This window comes from Cavia porcellus, unplaced genomic scaffold (assembly GCF_034190915.1).
Source record: "Cavia porcellus strain 051 isolate PalLab524CR breed Dunkin Hartley unplaced genomic scaffold, mCavPor4.1 scaffold_3, whole genome shotgun sequence".
In the NCBI taxonomy this organism is placed as follows: Eukaryota; Metazoa; Chordata; class Mammalia; order Rodentia; family Caviidae; genus Cavia; species Cavia porcellus.
The window spans coordinates 114,835,611-114,861,649 of NW_026947486.1; the positions used below are offsets into that span (position 1 = coordinate 114,835,611).

General features: G+C 47.7%; 1 protein-coding gene across 1 annotated transcript; it reads right to left on the reverse strand.

Annotated features, from left to right (window-relative positions):
* On the reverse strand, positions 1-25,601 carry Ids (iduronate 2-sulfatase). Its single transcript, XM_003464383.5, has 9 exons — positions 25,329-25,601; positions 24,449-24,585; positions 23,608-23,785; positions 21,286-21,374; positions 18,050-18,250; positions 16,214-16,384; positions 10,777-10,903; positions 7,307-7,480; positions 1-3,899 (listed from the first exon to the last, which is right to left on the reverse strand). The coding sequence occupies exons 1-9, from the start codon at positions 25,423-25,425 to the stop codon at positions 3,427-3,429; spliced, it is 1,647 nt and encodes a 548-aa protein (XP_003464431.1). The 5' UTR covers positions 25,426-25,601; the 3' UTR covers positions 1-3,426.
* Positions 25,602-26,039: the final 438 nt, after the last annotated feature.

Below are 26,039 nucleotides of genomic sequence, written 5' to 3' on the forward strand. Positions count from 1 at the left end.
TTCAACTGAAAAGAAAGATTTATTCAAACTCCAGATAGGAAAGTGTCTCCATATTTAACAGGACAAGACAGGAAAATATATCACACAGATCAATTTATTGGTCACTCATTACTTCAAAAATGAGGACTGTAACTTGAAATTTAAAGGCAAATTCACACAACTGGTTATGCAAATGCCCGAAAGTTACACAGAGGAACAAAGATCAAAGCCATTAATAAGCAAAGAGAAGTTAAAAGAGGATATCACTTTTACCTATTATTGTAGGGGCATTTTTAAATGGTTTTTATACATATACTTGTTGGTTTATTTTTTGACATTGGTACCCTAAGATAACAAGCGTTACAAGAGGTGAAAATGGAGACTTTTTTTTAACAATTTGTCACTGATTGTCCTTAGGGAACAATTTGAAATATATATAGAAATGTTTTACTCAAAAAGTTTATCATCACAACGACATATATAATACTGAAAATTTGGAAATAATCTAAATTTCCTACAACCAAAAAGTTACGTAAATTATAATAAAACAATAAAATACATTATCGACAATATAAAAGATCTCTGGAAAAATCTGTAAAAATTACGCATACTATTTAGTGAAAAAGTAAGACCATAAATTACATGATAAAGAACAGAGTATGATCGCAGCAGTGGAAAAAATTCACACCCTCCCAAAGACAAGATATTAAGTGACTATCTCAGGACAGAAGATTCACATTTTCTCGCTATTTACTGATCTCGCTATTTTCTGATTTTTCTATAATTAACAGATCCATTTTATAGTCAGAACAAATACCTTTTTAAAGTAAAGTGAGCACTAGATTCTTGAGCAGTTCGTCTCTCTGCAGGATATGGCAGTCACAAAAGCCACAGCCTCTTGGTGGGGGATGGGGCCCGGCTGTGAAGAATGGCTATGAGTGATGGGTGAAGAGAGGAGGTGGGTGCAAGTAAGGTGGCAGGGAGGACAGGATTAGCACGGAGAGTCCGCTAAGGGCAGGGGCATGTGGAGCCAGGGAAGACTCTGACTGCTCTGCAGAGGTCTGTCTAGACCCATAGTAGGCACTGGCGGTGTTCTCAAAGGGCAGGGGCAAGAGGCATTTCAGGAAGACACATGGATTCCTTTAGGAACAGGGGAGGCCAAGGGAGGGGAGGTAGACTGCGGGAAGGCAGGGAGAAGGAATGTGGTGATGGTGATGGCAGTGGAGAGGAAGAGGCAGGCCCTCAGCCATAGCCAACTAACTCCCTGCTCTGTAGCTAAACTACCTTGCTCACCTCCAGGCGGGTCTCTGTGGCAAACACAGGGCGGAGGAAAAGCTTGCAGGAAATGCTTGCCAGCCGTCAGCAGGCCCAGCTCAAACCCACAGGCCATCCAGGGCAGCTCCATCCAGTCAAACTCTTCCATGGCAGAAATGTGCCACACCTGGGTACCAGACACTTGCAATACGGTGGGGCCAGGCATCTTTTTAAAGTGTCTTTCATTTTAATTACTTAAATTTCAATAGCCACGCATGCTTAGTGGCTTACCAAGTATATGGCATAGTACAGCTTATGACTTCATCAAGAGCAGAATTTGGAGAATTTTATACTGAAACTGTGCATCAGGAAAAGTGCGAAAATACAAAGTATACATATTATAGCCTACCAGGAGCAGCGATTGGATGTCAAAGAATAACCTCTGTTAACATTTACAACTGTGAAATAGTAGTTAAAGCTAAATACACTGAAAACATGCCATGAGGAATTTCCAGAGTGTCTCACAAAAATTAGAGAATGTCTGGTGAGAGCAATACAAAGGATGAAGAACAAGAAAGGACAAGCTAACAGAAACATCTACAGAAGCTGAAGATTTCAAAGGAGAGATGAATTCTGGGAAAGAAAGATGAATAGAGCCCTTAACCCCTTAGATGAAAACTGCTGTTACCAAAGCAATTGCTTTAACTGCTTAGGATCATTGTATTATCATGTATCCCTTCACCAGCAAGGGGCAAAATCTGTCTTTGAAACGTAACTGATTTTAATACAACTCGTCGTTTTTATTACAATTGAATACACTGCAGTGGCTTAATGTAATTTGCAATTTGGTGTATTTTACTTCACAAATATTTATCTTGAAATGCTGAGGCATTTTTAAGGAGAAAAATAACTAGAATTGCTTATTTTCACACAAAAGTATCTTGGATGTTAATTTAGAAAGTTAGTGATTCTTCATCAGCTTTCGCAGGCTGGAATATCACTTGCAACATTCCATTCCTTTTAAGATGGTGGTGCCGGTGGGGGTGAACATTTTAGTGCTCTCAAGGATACAGCCTGCTGCGGCACACATGCCGTAGTTCACTGGACTATGCCTTCCTATTAGCTTCACATTTAGGGAATGATGAACTACAGTCGGGAGATTGGAAAATTACTTAATATTATACTAATAACACATTTGCATAATACTCAATTCAGAATTTAATAAAATTAATGTTTTCTTTAATAACTGATTACAACTAGAATATGTTCTGCCTCCTGGATAAATGGATGTCTGCGGTCAACCATCCCTAAATAATAACATTGCCATGGTTTTGAGAGACTCGCAAGCCATGGTTACAGCTATGCTGAAATGTTTCTCACTGTGAATTACAGACTTAATAGAAGGCCAATGCATTCAAGGGGCATATTATTTGCTAACATATTATTAGTTGGGCCAGAATCTATCAGAAATTTTTAAACCAATTTCCCACATATTTCATCTCTTTAGTTTACAAGGCATTATTTACTAGTTGATGTAGAAATAACACATTAATAATTTCATGGATATTTTATGTTTGGATTTTAAAATTATGTGGCCTTAGAAACAAAATTTAAGGTATTGGTTTCTGTAATTATTGGTTTCTATAATTACTTAACTTTTTATCTGAGAAGGAAATGTGAATTACATGTTGATACATCCCGAATATATTGGACTACCTACTATATTTTCTTAAATTATAAACAAAAGAATTGGAATCTTAGGGTAGAATCTACATATGGTTACTTTTTGAAATGCACTAAATTCCACAAATGAAGTATTTCTTGAGTACAGTGATATGTTTGGTTAGTATGCTCTTAATATACAAAGGTATGACATAATTTCAGTTTGTTCACTCTACACTTACTAAATGAGCAATCCATGCCTATTTAAGAGAAAGGAAAAAAAAAACAGTGAAAAAAAGAAAGAGAAAGAAAGTTTCAGCCCAGCACCAATACAGTGGCCAATTATAAATTAGTAAGGGCTACATGGAAAGTTTAGCTGTCACAAAGTCTTGGGGCAAACGGCTGATGCTTGCTTTGATTACCCCGCCTAACTGTTTCCGGTATTATGGGTAATGACAAATGACCATCCCTCATGCTTCCTCTTACCAGCTCAAGCCAAGCACATTATATTTTCCCTCTGGCTGGCAAAACTCAAGGCATCAAAGACGGAGGGATTTCCCCGTGTTGGGAATAATTGTATATATTGTGGTCTTGCAATGGATCAGAATCCACAAAATACAGTTCCCCTGCATGGATGTCAGAAAAGTTGGCCAGAAATTCATGGGGATCGAAGCCCACCCACACGGTGTACCTATAGTCTATGGTGCGTATGGAGTAGCCCATGACCTTTATATCTTTTAAACTCGGGTTGTCAGAATTCCACTGAGGGGTATCTGCAGGCCGGGGGTACTGACTATAGGCAACCAACTCACGGGGATTACCACGGAGCTCTGGATCTTCTTCCAAGTCATGGGATCCAAAATGCTTCAGAAGGTTTTCTCCTTCTCTGCACAGCTCCACGTGAAATGAAGGGACAGGGCATGGAGGCAGAATGGGCAGTCCGGCAAGGCTGGCAAGTGTGGGGAAGAGAGACACGAGTTCCACAAGGTCCGTGGTTTGCATGCCTGAAACAGGAAGTGACAGGGCTGAATCTGTTCTGATGCACACCAGGCACCATCAGCAAGGGCTGGGTTCCATCTGTTTTCTTGTTTTGTTGAAAACATTTCTAACCAAAGAAGTTTAGAGATACCGCTGCCTCAGCACCACACTCTCTACTCATCCAATCCAGTAGCAGGATGTAAAACTAAGGCACGAGCAGGCTGATGGCACTTGTAAAAGCTACCTGAATTGTAGAACCAACAGGGGCATATAGTACTTGATTCAGGCAAGCTTCACCACTTATCACTAACACCAGTGGGTGAACCTCTGTTCAGGAACAGAAGACTGTACATCTCATATGTCACCCCATATAGTACAGTGGTGCCTCAGTTCACGAACTTTACGCTTTTCACAGTCCTGATTACTCTCCCACCAAAATCAAGGGAAGAATTAAGTTTGTGAACTGAGGTACCACTGGATTCCTTTCTGGATCTCTGCAGTTGATCCATCATTTTGTTTTCATACAGTAAGACACATGAAACATGTATTTTACCATTTTTAGTGAATAGTTAGTGGCATTAAACACATTCATATTGCTATGGCGACATCACCATCCCTCACGTCCAGAACTTTTTTATTTTTTATGCCTGAAAGTCTGTTCCCCGTTAAAGACAAAAGCAACTCCCTATTTCTCCATCTCTAGCCACTGGCAACCTCATTCTACTTCTATAACTTTGAACACTCCAAATACCAAGTGGGATCATACAGTAAATTTCGCTTTGTGTCTGGCCTACTTCACAAAGCATAATGTTCTAAAGCTGTGAGCAATGCAGGAGCACGTGTTAGCATCTCCTTCCTTTAATGCTGAATAATATTCCCCATATGTGTATACCACTTTGTGTGTATCCAGCCATCTGCTGATGGACACTTAGGTTGCTTCCACCTCTTACCTACGGTGAATAGTGCTCCTATGAACATTCACGTTCAATTTGGCTTTGAATATCTGGTTTCACTTCTGTGGTATGAAAGTACTCATATGTTAATTCTATGTTGAACTTCTTTCTGTGGTACTGGGATTGAAACCACTGCCTCATGCATGCTAGGTAAGTGTTCCACCACTGAGTTATACCCTTTGCCCCCTGCCATTTATATTTTGAGATAGGGTCTCACCAAACTGTCCAGGCTAGCCTCAAACTTGAAATTCTCCTGCCTCAGTTTGTCTACTAGCTGGCATTACAGATGTGCCATGCCCAGCTACACTTAAGTTTTTGAGGAACCACCAAACTATTATCCACAGCAGCTACAACATTTTACATCCCTGCCGTTAATGTATAAGCTTTCCAGTTTCTCCACCATCCTTACCAATACTTGCTATCTTATTTTACTATCATTATTATTATTTATGTGCATCCTAATTGCTATGAGGTGGTCCACCCATCTTTCAAATCTAAATTGCACACTTACAATAAATTGTTAGAATGGATCTAAGCTTTCTGCTATCATTTTGGCCTTTCCAGATAGTTAATAGTTTGTTTTATAATGCTCAATTTCATTTTTTAGACAGTTGATTTGTAACTAAAGTAAAAAAGTGAAGAAAGCTTTAAAAATGTACAATGGCAGACACTACCACCTTGAAACAAATGATCAAACTTACCATCACTAATAATGGCAAGGCAGGCTGCCATGAAGCAGCCCTGGTGTGATATGACACCCCATGTAGTACACTACTCAAAAACATTTACCCTGGCTCTAGCCACCCAGAGTGTGGGGCACTGCACAGGACAACTGGTCTGGATGTTTGGGAAAAGAAGTCCAAGAAGGGGGAATTAAAGCACACAAAGCCCTGTCAGCCACCATGAGGACATTTACCAGTAGGACGGGCGCACCGAGGCTTCCGAGCAGGGCTGTACCAGGGTCTGCCTTGGGCTTTTCTTTTTGGGTGTGTCTATCTGTAGGTCTGAAGTAAAATCCAGTGCCGCCCTACATGGTAGGCAAGAGCTCTACCACTGAGCCACAGCCCTTTCCAGCTCTGGGCATGCAAGGGACCATCTGAGCTACTCTAAGGTGGAAACACAAGGATCAAAAGCACAGGCAGAGACTCAGCAAGATGCTCCAGGAGTTCGAAAGAGATGCTGGTGGCAGTAGAGGTGGTGAGCAGGGGTAGGAGCGTGACAGGCTACTAATGTAATGTGTGTCATGTATGGAGTATGAAAGAAAAACAAGATGAAAAGGTCCTCCTTTGCTTGGCCTCAGTGACTACTACATTTCCCAAGAAGAGTGCTGAAGTAAAGGGTGAAGGTGAGACAGCGCAAGCTCAGTTCAGGGCGTGCTGCAGTGCCGGGGGACAGGATGCTGGGAATGCAAGGGGGAGCTTAGCGCGCTGACTCACACTAAAGAGAACATCTGAAAATGAGCTGGGTACACGGTGCAGTTACTGACCTGTATTAACTCACTGAACAAAAAACCAACAAAACTTGTGAGAAAACTTGTCCCAACACAAAAGTGTTAAATTCATGTCTTGAAAGTGTTCAACCTCCCTGTTGGTGAGGTGAAAGAAAGCAGAACATGCACTGCCCCAAAATTAAATGAGCATTGTTTTACCCTGGGCATTGTAAAACAAATTCAAAAATCCCCAAAGGCCAAAATGATGTCTTAAGCCAAGATAAATTTTAAACAGGACTTGATACAAGGTGCAAGACTTAGATATCAAAGATGAAGTCAATGCCTACATCTGGGGGGTGGTGAGCACCTGGTTTAATTTTTGGAGAAAGCACCCGAAAATGAGCAAATGCCATCTAAAGTACATGATCTGTCCCTGAAATGCACTGGAAAGATCAGTCAGGATGCAACTCACAAGAAGGCATACAGGTCACCCCGCACACGCAGACTAAGGACTTATAATGCTCTGAAGAACTGCTGCATGGAAGTTGAAGTAAACTTGCCTTCCCTGTTGGGGATCACCAAGCAGAATCACCAGATAGGTTCTACCAGTCCTGTGGTTCACTAGGTCAATGAGCTGCCAAAATGGAAACTATTCCTCTTAGACAAAGCTGAGAGCCTGCCAGAGCACGCAGTTCATCTGCAGAGCGGGCAGCGCGTGTCACACGTGGCAGGCTTTAGTGCCTATCTCTAAGCTCTGAAGCTTGCCACTGTCACCTCTACAATAGTATGCCCTACCATGGGAAAGCCACTGGCTCTCCCGTTCATCTCCCCTGCAAAGTGCTCACAGGCACAGCCACACTTGTCAGCTCTGGCTTTACGGTGCCTCCCCAAGCCAGAGCATGGAAGGTGCTCAGGAAACATGGACTGACCAGCATCAAGAAGGGACTTCCAAAGGGCAAGAGCGAGCCTGAGTGAAGCCACAGCCCACGACTTGGTGAGGTGGTTCACATGTAAACTAAAGTCACTCACATAGCTTCAGTGTATTTTTTACCTGGTTCCATCGACTGTGAAGCAGAATCAAATGGGTCGAGGTAAGGGAAAAGCATTTTGCCTGCTTCTGGGAATGAAGTCGTCCTTCCAGGAACATAGAACATCAGGGGCACACGGGTAGTGACATCAAAATTGCTGTATTTGGCCCATTCTCCATGTTCACCTAGGGCCCACCCTGGGTCACGAAAAGCACAGAATAACAGAAAGTAAATAATCATATCACAGCTTGTTTATTTCAGAAAAATTTTGATTTCCTGTTATAAAAACTAGAAGCAAAAACTGATCATTGAGAAAATTCTTCTAAAATCACTATACAAAGAGTGATTTATTAAGCACCAAACATCTATCCTCAAGAAAGAAACTACTGAAAAGAAAAAAAAAACTATATATAAAATTCCCAAATTTAAACTTTGTCTTTCACAAATCTGTAGCCACAGTGGGCATCATGAGACCAGTAGGCCTCAAACAGACCTGTCTCCCTTGCCAAGACACATTTACTTGTTTTTATTTTAAATTGTGTGTGTGTGTGTGTGTGTGTGTGTGTGTGTGTGTGTGTGTAGACTGATCTAAGGACCACATACTTGCTAAGCATTTGCTTTACTTCTCAGATACACCACCAAAGACATGCTGATTGGGTAGGCACCTCAAAAATATCTGGGTTCATGTGCCACAAGCCCAGACTTTTCTTTGAGGTTCAACTTTCATTGTACCACTAAACCAAGACAAAGCTATCCTGCTCATTTCTTAAGATGTATTCTATGTAAAGAAAAAAAAATTATTGACCCAAATCTTTAACTAACTATGATAAAAAATAACCCATCACTGATCTAAAATATCCCTTATGAAAGACTGAATGCTCAAAGATGGGAATCATCCATCTTTTAAAGGCTGAAGATCCTTTTGCTATAAAATCACTAATGTCAGGGATTATACACAGAGTATTTAGTGTTAGAAAAATAACCAAAGAAACCAAAAGCTGTCATGTCAAGGATCTGCCTTCATCAAAGCTGCTTCTGCTGACATCTGACAGGACTGACCTCACTGGCTCAATCTGCATGTGACCCCAGGTCACTAGAGGACCCCAAGCTGCAGGGATCCCACTGTGAATGGGCAGGGACTCCCTCCTGAGTCCACAGTGCTCTCCTCAGGTGACCCAGGCCAGTCGGTAATGACAGAAGACATGTCATCCATCAGAGGTGCTCAGCCTTCCAGAGAGCCCTCCTTCCCCCTTTCTCACCCTCCCTCTGGCCCACAGCACTGGGGAGTCAGGCAGTGGCTTAGGGGAGCTCGGGGCTCGGGGACAGGCAGTTCCCACCATCCATCAGCCTCACAGTCAGGTGAGGCAGCCCTGCTCCTCCAAAGCCCCCTCTCCGCAGGAGGACGAGGCAGAGCTGACCCAGGAGGGCTGCTGACATGAGGTCATGGGCCAGCCCCCAGCTGCCAGCTTGGAGGTCATGCTGTCTCCATCTGGCAGAGGAGACACCTCAGAAGTGGCGGGGGACAGGTCTGCAGGACAAGGAAGTAAGTGACCCTAGCCATGGGACCTCAGGAGTCAAACCCCAGAAGTCTGACTGGGGTGCTCCTGGGGGCAGTGAGGGACATAGGACAAGTGCTCTGAGCCTGCAGCCTGGGCGTGGCACGCAGCAGACACTCAGTGCATGGCTGGGGACATCCAGACTGCAGGAACACGGCTATCGGGCTGGTGCTGGGCTTCACCCCAGGCTGCTTAGCCAGGAGCAGATCCCTGTGCAGAGAGCACAGCCCTGTGAGGGCCCCCGCTCTGCCTCTAACCCCAGGAGAGCACGCAGCCAAGTACCTCGATGGGCAGCTCAGAAGGGTTCTGGCTCCTGGCCCAGAGGCCTGAGATGAGGTCAAGGTGGCATGGAATGCCCCAGGAATTAGAGTGAGGGAACCACGTGAGATGTTCGCTAAAGTCACACCTGAATGTCAGGCCTGTGTGACACCTGCAGCCCCCTGAGCAGATGCCTCTGCACCGCCAAGTTTTACCAGCTCTCTGCTGGTTCCCACAGCGGATGTCCCAGGAGAGTACTCTGACATGGGCCACTGGACTCAGCTGTAGCTGCCTCAGCGAAAACAGGAAGCTGGGCAGGAAGAAGAAAGGCCAGAAGTGGATGGCGAACCATTAGGAATCTGTGGAAACTAAAGACACTTCCTGGTTTCACATTGAAGGGGTTGCAGCTAGAGACCGGCACTTCCATATGTAATGTACCTTGAAGGGAACAGTTCTTCCCTGGAGCAATTTGCAAGGGAAAATTTAGGCCTCTGAGAAATGACAAAGAGAACTTTCTATGACATTGTTATGTGGAAATAAAAAAAAAAAAAAAAAAAAAACCAGGGCCATGAGTACACACAGCAGAAGAAAGCCTGGTTCATGATATGCTACGTGCTACACACATGCACTGTACAACACGCACCACAAGCAGAGGCTGGCTGGCAAAGCTGAGTCAGCACTTGTCAGCCCTGGACAAATGTCGAAACGGGGCCCTGCATTATGGGTTCTGCATACATTTTTCTGCCCCCAATGAGCACATTACATATTCCATGATAAAAAAGAATTATGTTCCTTTTGCTAGGCATGTAAACAGTACTGTGGGTATGCTTGAAGAGGCAGCATCTTTCAGAGACAGTGATCAGAAAACAGAAACCTCTCGATCTGTATCAGGACAGTTGAGGAATGTGGGGAGCAGGGAGGATGAGGGGAGCAGGACTGTCACTGGTGCAGAGCTGGAGCACCTGTTGTTCTCCTCTTGAGCTTGCTGAAAGTTTTTAAAATACAACAGACTGTTTTCAAAAGTACAGGTCTATGTTTGTGAAAAGGAGGCGACAGACTTAGAAAAGTTGAGAAGCCTGATCTCCTGGAGAGAAGACAGCAGGGGCAGGAGTAGCAGGGGTACAGCTGGGTCTGAGGGTGCTGCTAGGTTCTGCCAGGATTGTTCTAGATCCTTCCAAGAAAAATTAAAAGCCCTTCAACCCTGTAGGTTACAAGTGGGAGTGGTGCATAAAAGGTTTCCCCCATTAGTGGGCTCCTGCTGAATTCATCAAGAAAAAACAGTAGCTATCACTGTAATCCTAGCAGCCTAAGAGGCTGAGATAAGAGGATTATAAATTTGAGCTCAGCCTAGACAATTAAGTGGCTTAGTGACACCCTGTCTCAAAATAAAAAAAATAAAAATGGCTGGGGATCTAGCTCAGCATGAAGCCTCTAGCTTCAATTCCCTGCACTACAGAAAAAGAAAAAAACATAGTTTGCTACATGATCCCATGCACACCTGCCTATACCAAGTATCCAAAATAGAAGTCCCAGAACTAATGCTTTGATAATAAAGGCGCCAAGACCCTGGACACTGCTGACTCACAAACACAGCACACCTATGTATATGGCAGGTTTTCAAAAACACCTTTCACGGGAGATGCTCTGAGTGGCTCACTAGGACACTTTAAAACACTTACCATGATCAGAAGTAAATGCAATGATCGTGTTGTTGGCCAACTGAAGATCATCTAATGCACTCAAAAGGTGGCCAACCTGTGTATCCAAGTAAGACACAGAGGCAAAGTAGCTCTGGCGGATTTTTCGCTGCAAATGAAATTTAAACAATAATGAGCATGTAATTTTAATTGCATGTGTAATGCCTGCCCGAGCACCTCTCCCAATTCTGACCTATCCACTGATGCCTTAGTGACTTTCTCCGTGAAAACATAATGCTCCTGCAAACCCTTCATCCCTGGTTTGCAAAGGCATAGGGCAGTTTGCGAGTCCAAATTAGATGCCTTTCTAAGCAAATCAGCTTAGGAGCAGATCTTGGTGGATGGCTGTCACTCCCTGTTTCTTTCTGTCTCCTGCACAAATTGTGCTAGGTCCCAGGAAATGAGATACATGCACAGATCCTTCAGCCCTGCTAAGCACAGGCCTCAGGCTCTAAGCAGGTTCTCACCAAAGATATGATTCTGCTTTATTCATTTCCTAAGGCTGCTATAATCAAGTACCATGAATTGCCCAGCTCAAGACACCACAGATGGATTGTGCTGCTGCTGCCCAGGCAGGAAGCTGAAAGCAGGGACTGGGGTAGCCCGCCTCAGTCCGAGGCCTGGAGGAAAGGTCTTGCCTCTTTCTCCCTTTTGGTGGATGCTGCCACACTTGGCGTTCCTTGGCTTGCAGCTGTGCAAGAGAAAAGTTAGACCTACCTCGCTCCTCCCATGGGACTCTTCATGTCTGTCTCTTCTTAAAAGGACATCATTACTGCATCAGCGGCTCAACCTACCGTTACAACCTCATCATAAGACTACAATGACCCTATTTCCAAACCAGGTTGCTTTCCTGGTATGACGGACTGAGAGCAGTATATCTTTGGGGGGCTAGGAACAGTGATCCTGGGTCGTCCTTTCTTCTGAACACTTTCTAATCCGGCAAGAGACAGTAACCACTTATCAGCATGAACCACGGCTGCTATGTGCAGCTCATCTCTCAAAAAGCCTTAGCAGGTAGAGAAAAGCAGTGGGCAAATGGAGCAGCCATGGCTCCTGAACCCAAGGGGGCCCTGGAGACATCAGGGCAGACACCAGAGTAAAGGAGCCACCGCTACCTCCTGGACTGACTCACTCCCAGCCCTGTTCACAAATGTTAAGAAAAAAGATGACTCCTCTACGCCCACAAAGGGGTGCAAATTAATGGAGCTGCTAACTTATCAGCTGTTTCTGCTGCCTGTGTGCTGCCTGCCTTGTCAGCGGGATCTGCCAGCTTCCTGTCATCATCGTTGCTGGGGTAAGGACAATCACAATACCCGCCTCGTTCTCCACATGCAGTGAACAGGAAAGATGTACATCTAACCTTCTAGAAGGGTTGTGCTGGACCAGCCTACTTAACACTTGCAGGCTTCACGTTAGTCCGTGACGTGCAGAATGTCAGGCCTCCTAGGAACCGAAGGCGCCTATCAGAATGGCTGGGTCCTACATCAGCACCCTCTCTTCCCTATGCTGATCATCAGAATGAATAAGCAGGCACGGTTCTCAACCTGGATAAGCCAGCTTCCCAGTGAGGAAAGAATCCAAACAAAAAGAAAATAAGTATGTATTACTGGCGGGGCCCAGAGAAGACACAGAGGAATGAGCCCTCAGGTACTCCTGGGAAGCCAGGGAAGGCTTCACAGAGGAGTTCCCATTGGAGAAGTGGTGGCTGACACCAGGCACTACGCAGGGACTATCGTATGTGGAACAGTGTGGGGTCAGGTCAGAGAGAAGCATTTGTGTCTGGAGAAAAACATGGGAGAGCACAGGAGCAAGAGACACTGAAAAGCTAGGTCAGAGCCAGGCCACAGGGACCCAGTAGGTTCCTCCAAAGAGTAGTGGACCCAGGCTGCAGGTCAAGGGGGTTACTAAGGTCTCTCAAAGCAAGGAAAGGGTACAATCTGGACTGAAAATTAGCAATTGCACTATGGCAACAGACAGAGCATGGACTCCTGGAGCTTTAGACACAACACTGCATATATCCCTGCAGGGCCCCTAAGATGTGCTCTGCCCACTGGTTGATCAACCACCCACCTCAGTGGACCACAGGGTAAGCTAAAGAACCCAGAGGCCAGTGTGGAATAAAGAGGAATCTGGAGATGTGAAGCCTGCGTGAGGAGGGGAGGGAGCAGGGCAGAGGAAGGGGTGAGAAATACGGGGGTGACTTTAGCTCACACATTCAGCTGGTGGGATGATTCACCAGCATGTGGCAGGGAGAGGGACATAAGAGTAGGAGGATGTAGGAGGAAAGGCAGGGCAGGGTGGTGCTTGGCCATATGAACCCTACAGAAGGAAGGGCACATGGTCATCCACAGGGGAATGCCCGTCAAAGGCAGTGAACACATACAGTACACCTGAACATCAGGAACCAGGCCAGCACAGGAGCGCTAGTTCCGGGAATTATCCGCCAGCGGGGCACTGCTGGGCCCAGCAGTGCACAGGAGCAGAAAGCAGTGAGGGGCCTGGGAATGATTCCTGAGCATGGTACCTAAGGCAGGGGACACACACAGAAGAGCCTGCTGTGGAAACCAGAACGGGGAGGGGGGGGCCGAGGCACGCAGGCAAAACAGTGCAGGGCAGGCGGCAGGTGCATCAGGCTGTGGATAGGGCCGGTTAACGGTTAGAAAGCAGCAGAGAGCCCAGGAAGCTCCATGTCCACAACGGAGGGTTTCACATTGCTAACAAGCTCAGTGCCCACTCAGCTAGAAGTCTCAGTGGGCTGAGGAGGCAGAGGCCTGAGCAGAAAAGAAGGAAGAACAAGTGGACAGGCAGGTCACAGACACAGCCAGACTGACCGCTCTTAACTGTCAGTTATGCTCAAACCTGGCTCAACTTCACTGCTCCAGACACACCTAGGGGATTAAACAGACATGCTCCTGGGTGTGTCCGGTGGGTCACAGGGGCATGACCTGGGGGACCAGATCTGGTCTGACTCCTCCTCTCCCTTGGGCTCCTTCCCAGCTCTCTGCACCCAGCCACCGTGAGTTGAGCAGCTTTCTCTGTCACGCCCTCCCACCATGATGTTCATGCCTTGGAACCAGCTGAGCACGGACTGAAACCTCTGAAACCATGAGCACAAATGAATCTCTCCTGCTCCTTTAAACTGTGGGTGTCGGGTACTGTGTCCCTGCAACAGCAAGTCGACTAATATACTCTCCCATGGAGGGTAGGCAAGGGAGCAAAGAAGAGAGGAAAAGCAGGGTAAGGGCAAGAAGGTGGCACTCTGTAGACAGGAGAAACTTGTGAAGATACTCAGGCTGCACGAAAAGCAGTAGGGAGGCGGGGGACCTTGCTGGATGCGGCCAGGTGAGCAGAGCTGAGCAGAGAGCTCCTGCAGGCACTGAGGGCCTCTCTGCCTCACAGCTATGTGGATTCTCTCCAGCTGCCCTCCTAGCTAGACTGCCTGTGACACTGCAGGTGGGGCAAGCAGAAATGGGCGAGTGTGCTGAGGGGCTGGTAAGCACAGGAAGCGGCCTGCCGCAGGGAAGGGGCAAACCCAAGTGCCCACCTGGACAGAAGAGGGGAGCAGGCCTCTACACTCCAGCCATCCCCAGGGGGTGTACAGGCAACAGGGACATATGGGGAGAGGGGATCACGAGCAGGGTGGGGACAAGAATGAGCAGGCCTTCGAGGTGTGAAGCCCCTGAGATTGGCCCCCAAAGCCACTAGCTCACAGTGGGCTGAGTAAGAAGGCTGGGGCTGAGAGAACATTGACTCAGTTGCCTCGGGAAAGGGGTCAGACAAGGAACGCTGCGACAGGAGCAGTGGAACCTGCCAGAGGACAGGGAGTGAGGCCCGAGGCAGGGGAATGTGGAGCAGGCCGCTGCACAGGAGCACCCCACGGAGGCTCTCTGCTGTGTGTCTAGTAGGCATGGTGAGAGGAGGGGACTCAGGGAATCTGAAAGACAGCTCATCATGCAGCTGGCACTGCCCCACATGCTGCCACATGTTCCCCTGTGTCCCCAGTGAAAACCCCCAAAGCCAGAGAAAACCTAGACCTGTCCTATTTCCATTTTACAGGTAAACTAACTGAAGTTTAGAGAGGTTTAGGGACTTTGTAGAGCTGGAATAGGGTTAAAAAGTGAATTCAACCCCGACTGCTCAGAAATGGCTAAACCAACTTCAGGGTTTAGGCATCCCAGGTCACTGAGGGTGAACCAGCTCCCCCTGGCACTCTCTTCATACAGTGAGATCTGCAGCTTCCCTGCCTTTCATGTCCTCACCCAACAGCAGAGAGGCAGCAGCCTCACTGGGTTCCCATGGAGACCAAAAGAGATGCAAGCATGAATATTCTGCGCCATTCCCGGCGCCAGTCTTCTGCAGTCTCTTTAACTGGCTGTCACTAATGAGGCTTCCAGGCAGTCTCAGAGCTATGATTTGAACCACCTAGTAATCAAACCCAGCTAGTAAAAATTAGCAAACAAAGAGACATACTGGTTGCTCTCCAATTTCTCACCACTTACCATCTGAAACTCAGGTATCAAATAGATTTGAGGAATGCACTCCGCTCATCAGCCAAACTGTCTGTACAACTGCAGGGCCCAAACAGGTTTGGCCAGCAAGTGATCCTGTAGGAGTTGGTTTGGTTTGGTTTGGTTTGAACCTGGTCTCTAGCTGTGGTTCTCAAAGTCCCCAGGGCATCGGAATCCTCCAGCATGCTTTTTGGGCCAATGTAGAGCCAAGTCTTGGAGGGCTGGAACTCTGCATTTCTAACAAGTCTGCCCAGCAATATTGGTGCTGCTTGTCAGGGAAACATACTTGGATGACCCTGGCTTTTTCCCTCCATAATAACCTCCCTGTCATCATTCATGCAGGCTTCTGTATAAAACATTCCAGAAAGAATCCTGGTGAGCATTTTGTTCTATGCACAGGGAACACTAGTGACTACATCACAGCAAAGAGAGACCAGATATCACAGCTGACAGCACTGGCTGTAATGGCATCCCAGCTCCCTCTATGCCGAGGCCCAGCTCATCCAGCCACCCGATGAATGACAGAAGCTAGTGCCGGGCCTTCCCATAAAAGGAACGTGCAAGTGACAGCAAGCTGAGTATCCCAGTCTTCTGGGGAGTTGCCTACAGCCCACAAGTGATGAGCTGTCACCTGGATTAAACAGCATTGCTCACGGGTTGGTGACATTCCCTTAGGCTGCTTCTCCACCTCTGTGGAGGTGAGTCACCGAATCCTGGCTGCTGCCTTCTCTGGAAGCTGAGACACTGGTCAGAAGACTGTCAATCCACCCAGCACTGCTTGTGTCCCAATACCTAAAAAATGTCCCACCCAGCACTTCACACAGTGCCTTGCACACACTAACTCCTCAGTAAGTCATACAGATGGACAAGTGGCTTCGCCAATGATATGATGCCACCAGTACCATTAGTACCTGAAAGTCCACAGGAATCGGGCCATAGGGTACACTGATGTTTAGTGCCTGAACATCTTCCCGTTGCCTTATATCCATCCAGGGGTTGTAGGCCACAGCAGGCAGGCTGTCGGGGACCTCCGGATCAGGGGCCAGAGTGATGTTCTCCAAGGGATACAATTTCTGAAATTCCTGGGGGCAAGACACAGAGCCACAAGCTTGTCATCTGTCTGACAAAGGTACAGGGTCTTCTTCCATGAGTGTTTATACTGCCTTCTCTTGAACCCTGTCAAGAAATTTCAGTGGTGGCTCACTAATGGTCCCTCAGTATTCAGCTGCCACCTCAGGTCAGGCCAGGGGTCACCCTCACAAGGTGCCAACTGCAAAGAAATCAGGCAACTCCTATTTCCCACAACCAGGCAGTGAGAGTGATTTTCAAACACTCAGAAGCCCTCCTGTTCCCATCCCCATCTCACACCCAACTCAGAGATGTGGGCTCCCCAAACCATGCCCAGGACTCCCGGGACTGAGCACGCAGTTACTCAGGGAGATGGCTTATTACAGCGGAAGGATACCAAACTGTCTAGCACAGGGAAAAGGCCCACTGAGGAAATTCTAGAGGAGACCACAGCAAGTTCCCAGAGTCCTGTCCCAGGAAACTCACACGGGTCACACTCAGTGTTTCAGCAATGAGTAAGGATGCCACCAAGCGGGGAAGCTTTTTAAAGCCTCAGCACCCAGGTCTGATTTGATGTTGGTCACACAGGCACTCTCTGCCTGGAACATACTAAATTCCAGTTCTCCACCAGGAAAGACAGGGATTCAGTATGTAGCCTAGTGCTTGCTTCAACAGTTTAGGCATGGTGAGTCACTCTTCTGAGTTCTAACAACTGGTGGAATCTCAAAATCAAAGTTCCCAGAGACACCAGCCAAGGGGCAGCCTTGGAAGCAGGTCTTTCAAAGGGGTGTAGCCAGGCAGCCTTTGTGAAAGCTTTTCTGCAAAAGGACAGAAGAAGTGAGTTTCACAGGCTTCTATCACGCCGGCTGACAGTGCCTGCTAGGAAAGCAAGGTCCCCTAAGCCAGTCAAAGCAAGATATCTGCATCATCAAAGACTATACCCTCTGGTGCCTACCCTATGACAAGGGAGATGCATTCTTTTTCAAGTCAAAAGGCTGAGCTTGGGCCAGGGATTTAGCTCAGTGGCTTAAGTGTCAGCCTGGCAAGCACAGGTCATGGTTTCAATCCCTGGTACCAAAAAAGAAAGAAAAAAAAGGGGGCTGAGGATTTAGCTCAGCGGCATAAGCACCTGCCTTGCAAGCAGGTGATCCCCAGTACCAATAAAAAAAAGAAAAAAAGCTGAGCTTCTCAGACCCAGGGAAAATTGGAAAACATGGAAAAACATTATAACAAGGAAAAGACTAGGTGCTTTAAGTGATATTCAAGCAAGCACACAGCGTCCTGTGTTTGGAGTCTGCTCTGACAGGCTCAAATGGGAAAGCAGCTGTGACCGTCCCAGGAACTGTTTCCCAAGCGTTGCTCCGTGTTACAGCTCAGACTCACTTCTCTAGGATGGTTTCACCATGCAACCCAACCTTTGTGCAATTCCCACGAAAGGGAACCACCTTCTAGGGGAGAAAAGTGGCAGCTCAGGCTTTTCTTGGAAGATTCTTATGTGTCCTAGGACTACTTCTTGGCCGTGACTGCTGAATCCACCTTCATCAGGTGTACTACACCCCTCGGCAGCCCTGGTGACCGGGAGTGGGAGGATATGGCCATATTCCTTCCACGAATCCCTCACTCAACAAATCCAACAGCTGCAATGGCTACAGGAGGTCAGCATCCAACTGGCTCCTTACCTTGGGGTATCTGAAGGGGATGTGTGGTTTATGATACCCAACAGCCAGGAAGAAAGGACTGGCCGATGTTTTCATCTTTTCCAACAAACAGATGGCTTCCTCAGTGCTCTGTTTGTCAGGCAAGGTGCCCTCGGGCACATCCGCCATGTCCACAGGGCAAATCAGGTTGGCATGGAGTTCTCCGTCTTGCCCCCTACATGTCTTTTAAAACAAAACACACAACATCAACCTTTTAAATACAAGAAGCAGAAGTCACGAAGGTTAAACACACAGATTTGATGTTCCTATTCCCAGCCCTGAGGTGTTAGTCATACCGAGTGAACAGACATTATCACAAGTAGAACTAAATGAGAAACATGTTTCTTCTTTCCAGGAAGGAGCCGGAAGTATATACCACTTAGTTTCTTGCAGCTAATCCTCTGCCTCCAGGTCATAACTAATGACCACCAAATGATCCAATTATTGAAAAAAAATTTATCTTCAATAAAACCATGAAAAGTTAAGCCAACTACAAGGGAGAAAAAGACTTAGATAGTTCTCTGAGAAGACACTGAAATGACCAGTAGCACATGGAAACATAATTAACTTCATTATTCATCAGGAAAGTATAATTAAGAAACACAACAAGATCATCAAAAAGGTGGCTATAATTTTTAAAAACAGAAAATAACGTGGGCAAAGGTGTAGAGAAATTGGAACCATCACACACTGCTAGTGGAAATTTAAAATGGTGTAGACACTTTGAAAAACAGTCTAGAAATTCCTCAAACAGGTAAACATAGTTAGTATATGGCCTAGAGATTCTACCCCTAAGTACATACCCCAAACAATCAAATATGTTAGTCTAAAAAATACTTACATATGCCAGCCACGTTATTCCTCATAGCCAAAAAGTGGAAACAGCCCAATAATCACCAAGTGGTAAGTGGAAAAGCAAAACAGTATGGCAGATTATTATGCATCTATAAAATGTGGATACATACCACTATGTGCTAGAATCTCAAAAATTATGCTATGTGAAAGAACCTGAATACAAAGTCACATATTATATGATTCTATTTATATAAAATAGCCAGCATAAGCATATGCATAAAGACAGAAATAGGTGATGTCACAGGCTGGGAATTCAGAGAAGAAGGGGAATGAGTATTAGGTAGTTTCTTCTTAGAATGATAAAAATGGTCTAAAATTGATTTTGCTCATGTTTGCATAACTCCACAAGTGTACTACAAACCATGATTTAAAAGGGAGATTTGTAGGGTATGTGAATCACATCTCAAAAAAAATTAAAAAGAAAAAAACCTTAAATTTCAAAGTCAGACTAAGACAAAGTCACACTAAGTCATACTAAGTGACAGGGTCCCCATTAAGTGGATGAAGTGATAATCCATGGAACCGCCTAGTCCCCACATATACCATTCAGGAAATGACCTCCTCTTCCAAAGCAGCTATATTGGACCTAAGGCTAAAGTCGGTGTTGACCACTGAGTGCTAAGTATAGAGATCCCTTTCCCATCCTCACTGCAGTCCAGGAAGTTTATATTTGTAATCCCATGGGAACATTATTGGAGGTTTAGAAAGTTAATTTCAATCGACCACTCCCAGTGCAACCCATGGTGAGCATACAGACACTAGGACACTTATAATTACAGGGTCCAAGTCTGGCCAGGATGAAGGTTCATCAGAATCAAGCCTTCAACCCAGGGCCTAACCCAGATTTTACTAATTCGTGAAGATGGCAGTGATTGTGAGAAAGGTGGGAGATGCATGCTTACTGTGAGCTGGGCTATGTGGGAAGCCCGAAAGCACCTCTGCCATACACAGTGAGAAGGATATGCAGAAATACCAATGTGCATAACACAACTGAGGTAGCATTTAATGTTTAGGGATGGTGCTTCAGCTCTGAACTAAAAACTGTTGTGCCCTGGGAAGTCACAGCCTCTTATCTGGAGTTTGGAATCCAGCTGACAGTCCTGGAGTGGTGGCTCTGAATGCAGCCGGGCTCAACCATTTAGAGGGAGACATGGGGGCAGGGGAACAGCTACTGTTGCCTTGCTTCAAAAATCAGGCATCAGCGCCTCAGCCAGCCCTAATTTACATTGCTCAGAGCCAATTGAAGGGAAAAGGAGCTAGCTGAGCCAGCTCCGTACATGTCAGTACATGGAGACATGGCCAGGTTTAGCCAAAATGGAGATCACTGCTTTGTATTCAAGGAGTGTCATCCAGGTGGCCTTCCACAGACCGTGAGTTGCACAATGCAAAGACCTGGGCTATGTCAGATGCTCCAAGAGCAGTGTCCTTCACACCTTGCCTTGCCCACCCCAGGCAGGACAGCCCAGTGTGCATCTCACACCTACTCCTCACCACCACCAGCAGCACAGCCATTGAATACAGCACACCCAGCATCTTGAGAAGGAATGATGGGGTGGGAGAGAGGCTGCAGGGCCCAGAAAATGTGAGTGAGACCACTCAGAAGTAGCCAGATGGCCTCATGGAACTGAGAAACTGAGAGGAGGGTCTTCTGGTCTCATTCTCTTCCTACTCAAGCCGTGAACTGAAGGCAGAGCCTTCAGCTTTCACTGTACTCTGAAATGGAAAGTCAAGAAGAATTTGGAGCACCTCCCACCCCAAGGCAAATCCTCACCCTTCTCTAAATGATGTCGCCAAAAGGGCTCAGAGGAAGATGCCATTTTTCAGTTCTCCAGCTGGTTTTGTCAGTTTCTTAAATTTGGGTTTCGCTTTCAATTATACATTGGGGGTTCTGCCAAAGATTTAAGTTCCTTTATAGGTTCTTTTTTCCCACAATGTTCTGAAAGTTTAAAATCCCTATCAGAGCTCTAAGGAGCCGAACAACATGCATTAGGCCTCTCTCATCCCAGGCTGAGATTCTTGGAGGTCTCTCTTCCCATCTCACATCCCAGAACCTCCGAAAATCCTCAGCTCACAGCCTCATCCAGAGTGAGCTCCCAGGAATCATCCTGCGAGTCAAATGCTCTAGACACAGCCTATGCTTCTCCAAGCAAGAGCCCCACCAGCTGCTACACGAAAGCCACTGTTCCTCTCAGGCCTAACTGTAAAGATGCCCACATGTCTCTGTCAAGACACCCCCAAAAGTGAAACCCACAAACCTCACAGCATAGCCAGCTGGAAAGAAGGTGAAGTACACACAATGGGTAATTTGCTAGACAGAAAGAAAGCACTTTCTCTTCAGACCAGTGGCCCTTTCCCATTCTCACCTTGGTGTTTTCATACTTCTCTGAGGAGGGATGGTAAGGTGGAAGAGACCAGCTATATGGAGAATCATCACTATGATTGGAAGATATACCTTGGGGTGGGAGGAGAGAGACGTTGTTAAATAAAACAGGAAAAGTCTTTTAATATTCCACCCCACCAAATTAAAACTTAGCAAATAACTGGGCAAGTGGCACTTCTCCTTTTGGACTTCAGTTCCCCCACCTACAAAGTCAGGAGCTTAGGCAAGATGTTATGTTTCCACTAATGCCAACCCTTTTGGTCTCCATATGAGCATCCAACATCTAACTTCCTGGTCCCTCGGATACTTGTGCAGAACGGACCCACAAGGGCAAGCTCAGACAAGCTGTGGTGGCAGTGCAGTTCCTTCAAAACCACACTGGAGCTTCTTACCCACGCTACAAGAGAAGGGGTAGAGGCATCAACACCATGAGACAGCTGGGAAAAAGGGTTCAGAGGTCTGCACTTGTCCAGTGCCAGCCAGCTATCGGATGAGCAAGCCAGTACTGAAGCCTTGGGACCCACGTTCAGGTGCCTAAAGGAGAACTCCATCTCTGAGCTTACCGGATTACAGTTTACCAGGGAAGGCAAAATAACCAAGGAAGCACTGCCAGTTGTTGAAAGGACAGAGAGCCCTGGACACAGGTGATGTGGGCGGGGTAAGGGCTGGGAAGGAGAGCCTTTAGGAGTCAGAGAGGCCTGTGAGGGGTTGGAAGTGTTACCTACAGGGAGGGGTTGGCCAGGTGGAGTGGAAAAGGCATCTGGGCCGGACCAAGAGAGAAAGAATATCCTCAGTGCAGTGGCGCTTTGAGGTCAACACCAGAGGTGCTGGGACTGGAGAGAGGGGTGCCAGGTGAAGGGCCTACACAGCAAGCAAGATGGGAAGGGCATGCAGGAGGCCAACAGACACGGGGCAGAATCCTGACACTATCCCTTAGCTCCTGTGCACACTTGGTAAGCTACTTGACCTACCCAAAGGAGACATGATGGCCAAAACCCACCTCTCATGTGCAACTGAGGGAGTCCATGAAAGGCCTGCAGAGTAAATGGCACATATCTGACCCTCGGGTGGCTACGGTCATCTTCAAGAAGCCCCATTCCAACCCAAAAAGATCCTGGGAAGCAACTCACTTGAGAAATACATTTTCCCCAGGAAGCGCAGAGAAAGCTTAATTCTCCAGTTTGGACACCAAGCTCAGAGCCTGATCCCAAATATCTATGCGCTGGGTAGTAGGAGGCTCGCGGCATCTCCTGAGCCTTGCTTGCTTTCCCCTTCTGAAGCCAGCTTCCTCCCTCTGCTAAGTTTCCTCCTCACTCTACAAAGGTCGCTTGCTGTCACCTGCCTACAGGCACGGAGTGTTAGGATGACAGTACCACACTGCAGGGAGTGCATCAGATGCTGGCCTTCTCCATTTACCTTCAAAATCAAACTTCACGTAACCCACCTGAAAGCTACCCCAGCCTGGACTGGCCAGCTGCGCTCTGGAAGAAGAGCCTGCCTAAACAAATCATGCCCAAAGGGAAAGCTACTCAAAACGTACGAGTTGTCATCCTTGAGGACAAGCACCACCATCCCTGTGGAATACCCACACTTGGAAGCTGCCCAGGGAGGATCAACACAGCTGACCCTAGCTTCCCAGGTGTCCAAGGCCCTGGAAGAGGGTGCACATTGGACTCGATTCCACCCCACAGCTCACTGGCAGTGCTGAGGCTACACGCACATTGCCAGGCGCTGCTGCAGCTTCCCATCTCTTTGCTGCCAGACATGTCCCTGTCAGTGAAAATGAAAACAACTGGGAAGAAAGGACAGTATATTTTAGATTGCGACAGCGCCATTTAAAATGCATTTAGATAGGAAAACATTTATAAAAACTCAGCAAAAAGAATATATATGTATATATGTATATATGAATATATATGTGTATATATCCTCAACCACTCCTAACTTTATGGACAGGGACCCTACAGGGCAGAGGGTAGATGGGCCTCAGACCTGGAATCCTGCCCAACATTGCCACCAGACAGTGTCCTTGCCATTGCCCAAGGAGCTGGAGGATCCCAGGGCAGCATCTCTACCTTCTGAAAGAAACCCAGAGCCCCTCTCCCCTTTGCACTGGGGAGCAAAACCTGAAGGCAGAGTGGAGAGGGCTTCTTCTACAAAGGCAGCAGTGAACAGCAAGGCAAGCAGCCAGCCAGCAGAGGCCTCTGCAGAGACAGCCCCAGGCACAGCAGGGGACACCCACACTCAGCACAAGACAACACAGGCCTGGGGCATGGGGCATGGGGCATGGGGCATGGAGCAGTACCAGGGTGAAAGACTTTTCCCACCGACATGGTCACGTAGCCATTCTCCTTGAAGTGCTGGGGGAGGGTGGAGAAGTTTCCAGCATGTACCCTCCAGTAGGAGCCAAAGTCATACAGGCGGGTGGTGTCAGGCCTCCTCCCAGTGAGGAAGGACACTCTGCTCGGGGCACACACTGCTTGCTGGTGGGGAGCAGAAACACAGGTCAGAGTCATCACAGCTAAATGTGAAAATGTGGCTGCTGTCTCCAAGGTAACCAGACATCCTCTCCAGGCCCTCAGCAACAGTCTGGCAGCTGAGTCATGCAGATCTCAAAGCCAGCCAGTGGGATTTGGGCCCTGAACAAGTTCCAGACATTGCAGCTTCCTGGCAAGACAAGGCAGAGGTGAGCCCTGCAACCCAGCACATGCTGGTGTCCTGCTACCTGATGGTGTCCCCAGGCACCCGGAGCTGTCGATGTTCTAGGGACCCGCCTGAGAGGGAGCTCATGGAGGAGACCTCTATGGCCAGGTGGGTGAGCCTTGCCCAGAGCTCAGTGGGCAGCCCCTAGGTGGCATTTGGCAGTGCTAGGTTGTGTCCCCTACTGGGAGTAAGCAGACCAGGGTTGGTCCTGAGCATGTTAGTGTCAAAGTGTACCCTCCACCCAAGGAGGAGTGGCAGCCTGTAAGGTACAAATTTCCTTTAGAGTAAACAATAGGATGCCCTTGACCACTGTTTTCCAGACCATGCTTGCCTCTTTCAGGGAGGTGCCTTGCATGGTTAGTGCCTCCTAACACGAGCTGAGGGACCCCAGTCCTATGTGTATGAGGAGGCACATTTCCATGTGAATTGCTCCCCTGACATACCTGAGCAAAGGCATTCTGGAAGAGGAGGCTGTGGGATGCCAGCTGATCGATATTTGGGGACTTCACAAGCTTATCCCCATAGCAGCCCAAGGAGGGGCGCAGGTCATCCACGATGATGAGCAGGACATTCAGAGCATCTGCACAGCAGACAGGGTCTTTTGTGAGGTTACATAAGCAGATACTGAAATTCCTCCTTCTTGGAGGATGAGAGACCAAAGGCTCACGCCTGCACCTGACAGCTCAGCCAGAGTGGCAGGCCACCAGCGAAGTGCGTCAGCAAGTAGGGGGACAAGGTTACAGAGCAAGCCTGAGGTGTGGGTGGCAGATTTAGGGTTTGACCAGGGCTTCAAGCCTGGAGGGGGGAGATGGAGATAGAGCGACACAGGAGAGAAAAAAAAAAAAAAAAAAACAATTTAGGAAGAGAGGACAGGTGAAGAGATGGAAACATGCTTATTGAAAGAAGGATGGAAGGAAGGAGAGAGGGAGGGATAACTGGATTGAAGGAAAAGGGACGGAAGGAGGCAGGGATGGGAGGAAAAGAGAAGAATGGACTCTTAGCAATGGAAAGAGAGGGATAGAGGGAAGAGAACTGGAGGGAAAAGACAGACAGAGCGACGGGAAGAAGGAGGGGTGACTGCCAGGAGGACTGAGGATGGAGGGAACAACAGATAATGAAGGATAATGGAAGGCATGGAAATGAGGGTAAGAGATCGAGGAAGAGGAGGAGGGCAGGCTGTGTTCCTGGGAAGGGAACAGCAGGGGAAGGCAGCAAGGGTGGATGTAGGCAAGGAAGGCGCGGAGACGGGGAAAAGCAATCGGCGCAGGGGTTAGGGTGCTTTGGGGATTGGGGGGCTTTGGGGGTTGGGGTGGCGGGAGGCACCTGTGGCGGAGTTGACCTGCGCCGCGGACTCCAGGACCGCTGAGGAGCTGAGGAGCAGGCCGAGCCACAGTAAGGGCCAGCCAGGAGGCGGCAGCATTTCTTCTTAGGCGCCGTGGCTGGGGGCGGTGGCGACGGGCTGCAGCGGGAGGACTGGGCAGCAGGCTGTAGCTGCCTCAAGCAGCAGAAAGAACTGCGCGACACCGCCGCCCTGGGCCCACAGGCCCGGGCGGCTGAACTCCAATGCGCCTGCGCGCTCTTCCTCCGCCCCTCTAGAGGCGGGGCCTAGAGGTGCGCTGGGCGCGGGCGCCCAATCCCAGTCGTAATGGGCGGGGCCACGGGCCCAGTGCTCAGCCTGGGCTTCCCACTTGCTTCTGCTCTTACCAGACTGCCCCACCCCTGAGCACCGCTCCAGGTAGAGAGTTGAGGCAGTCCTTGTAGGTGTTTTGATGATTTCTCTACTCAGCCACTGCAATTAACTAGAAGTTTTTACACCTCTTCGCCTTTGGTCTTCCTCTGCCTTTCACCTAGGACCTCTGCCCTTCCCTCACCTGCCTATAAACATCTCAGTTTCGTTGTTGGCCCTTGTCATTAGCAAACTGTCCACAGGACAATCCCACCCTGACCTCAAAGGTGGCTCCCCTTTGTGTTGGTTTCTGAGGTGTCCCCATCCTAACATGGTACCTAGCCATACAGTCCACCCAGTCTGTGCTC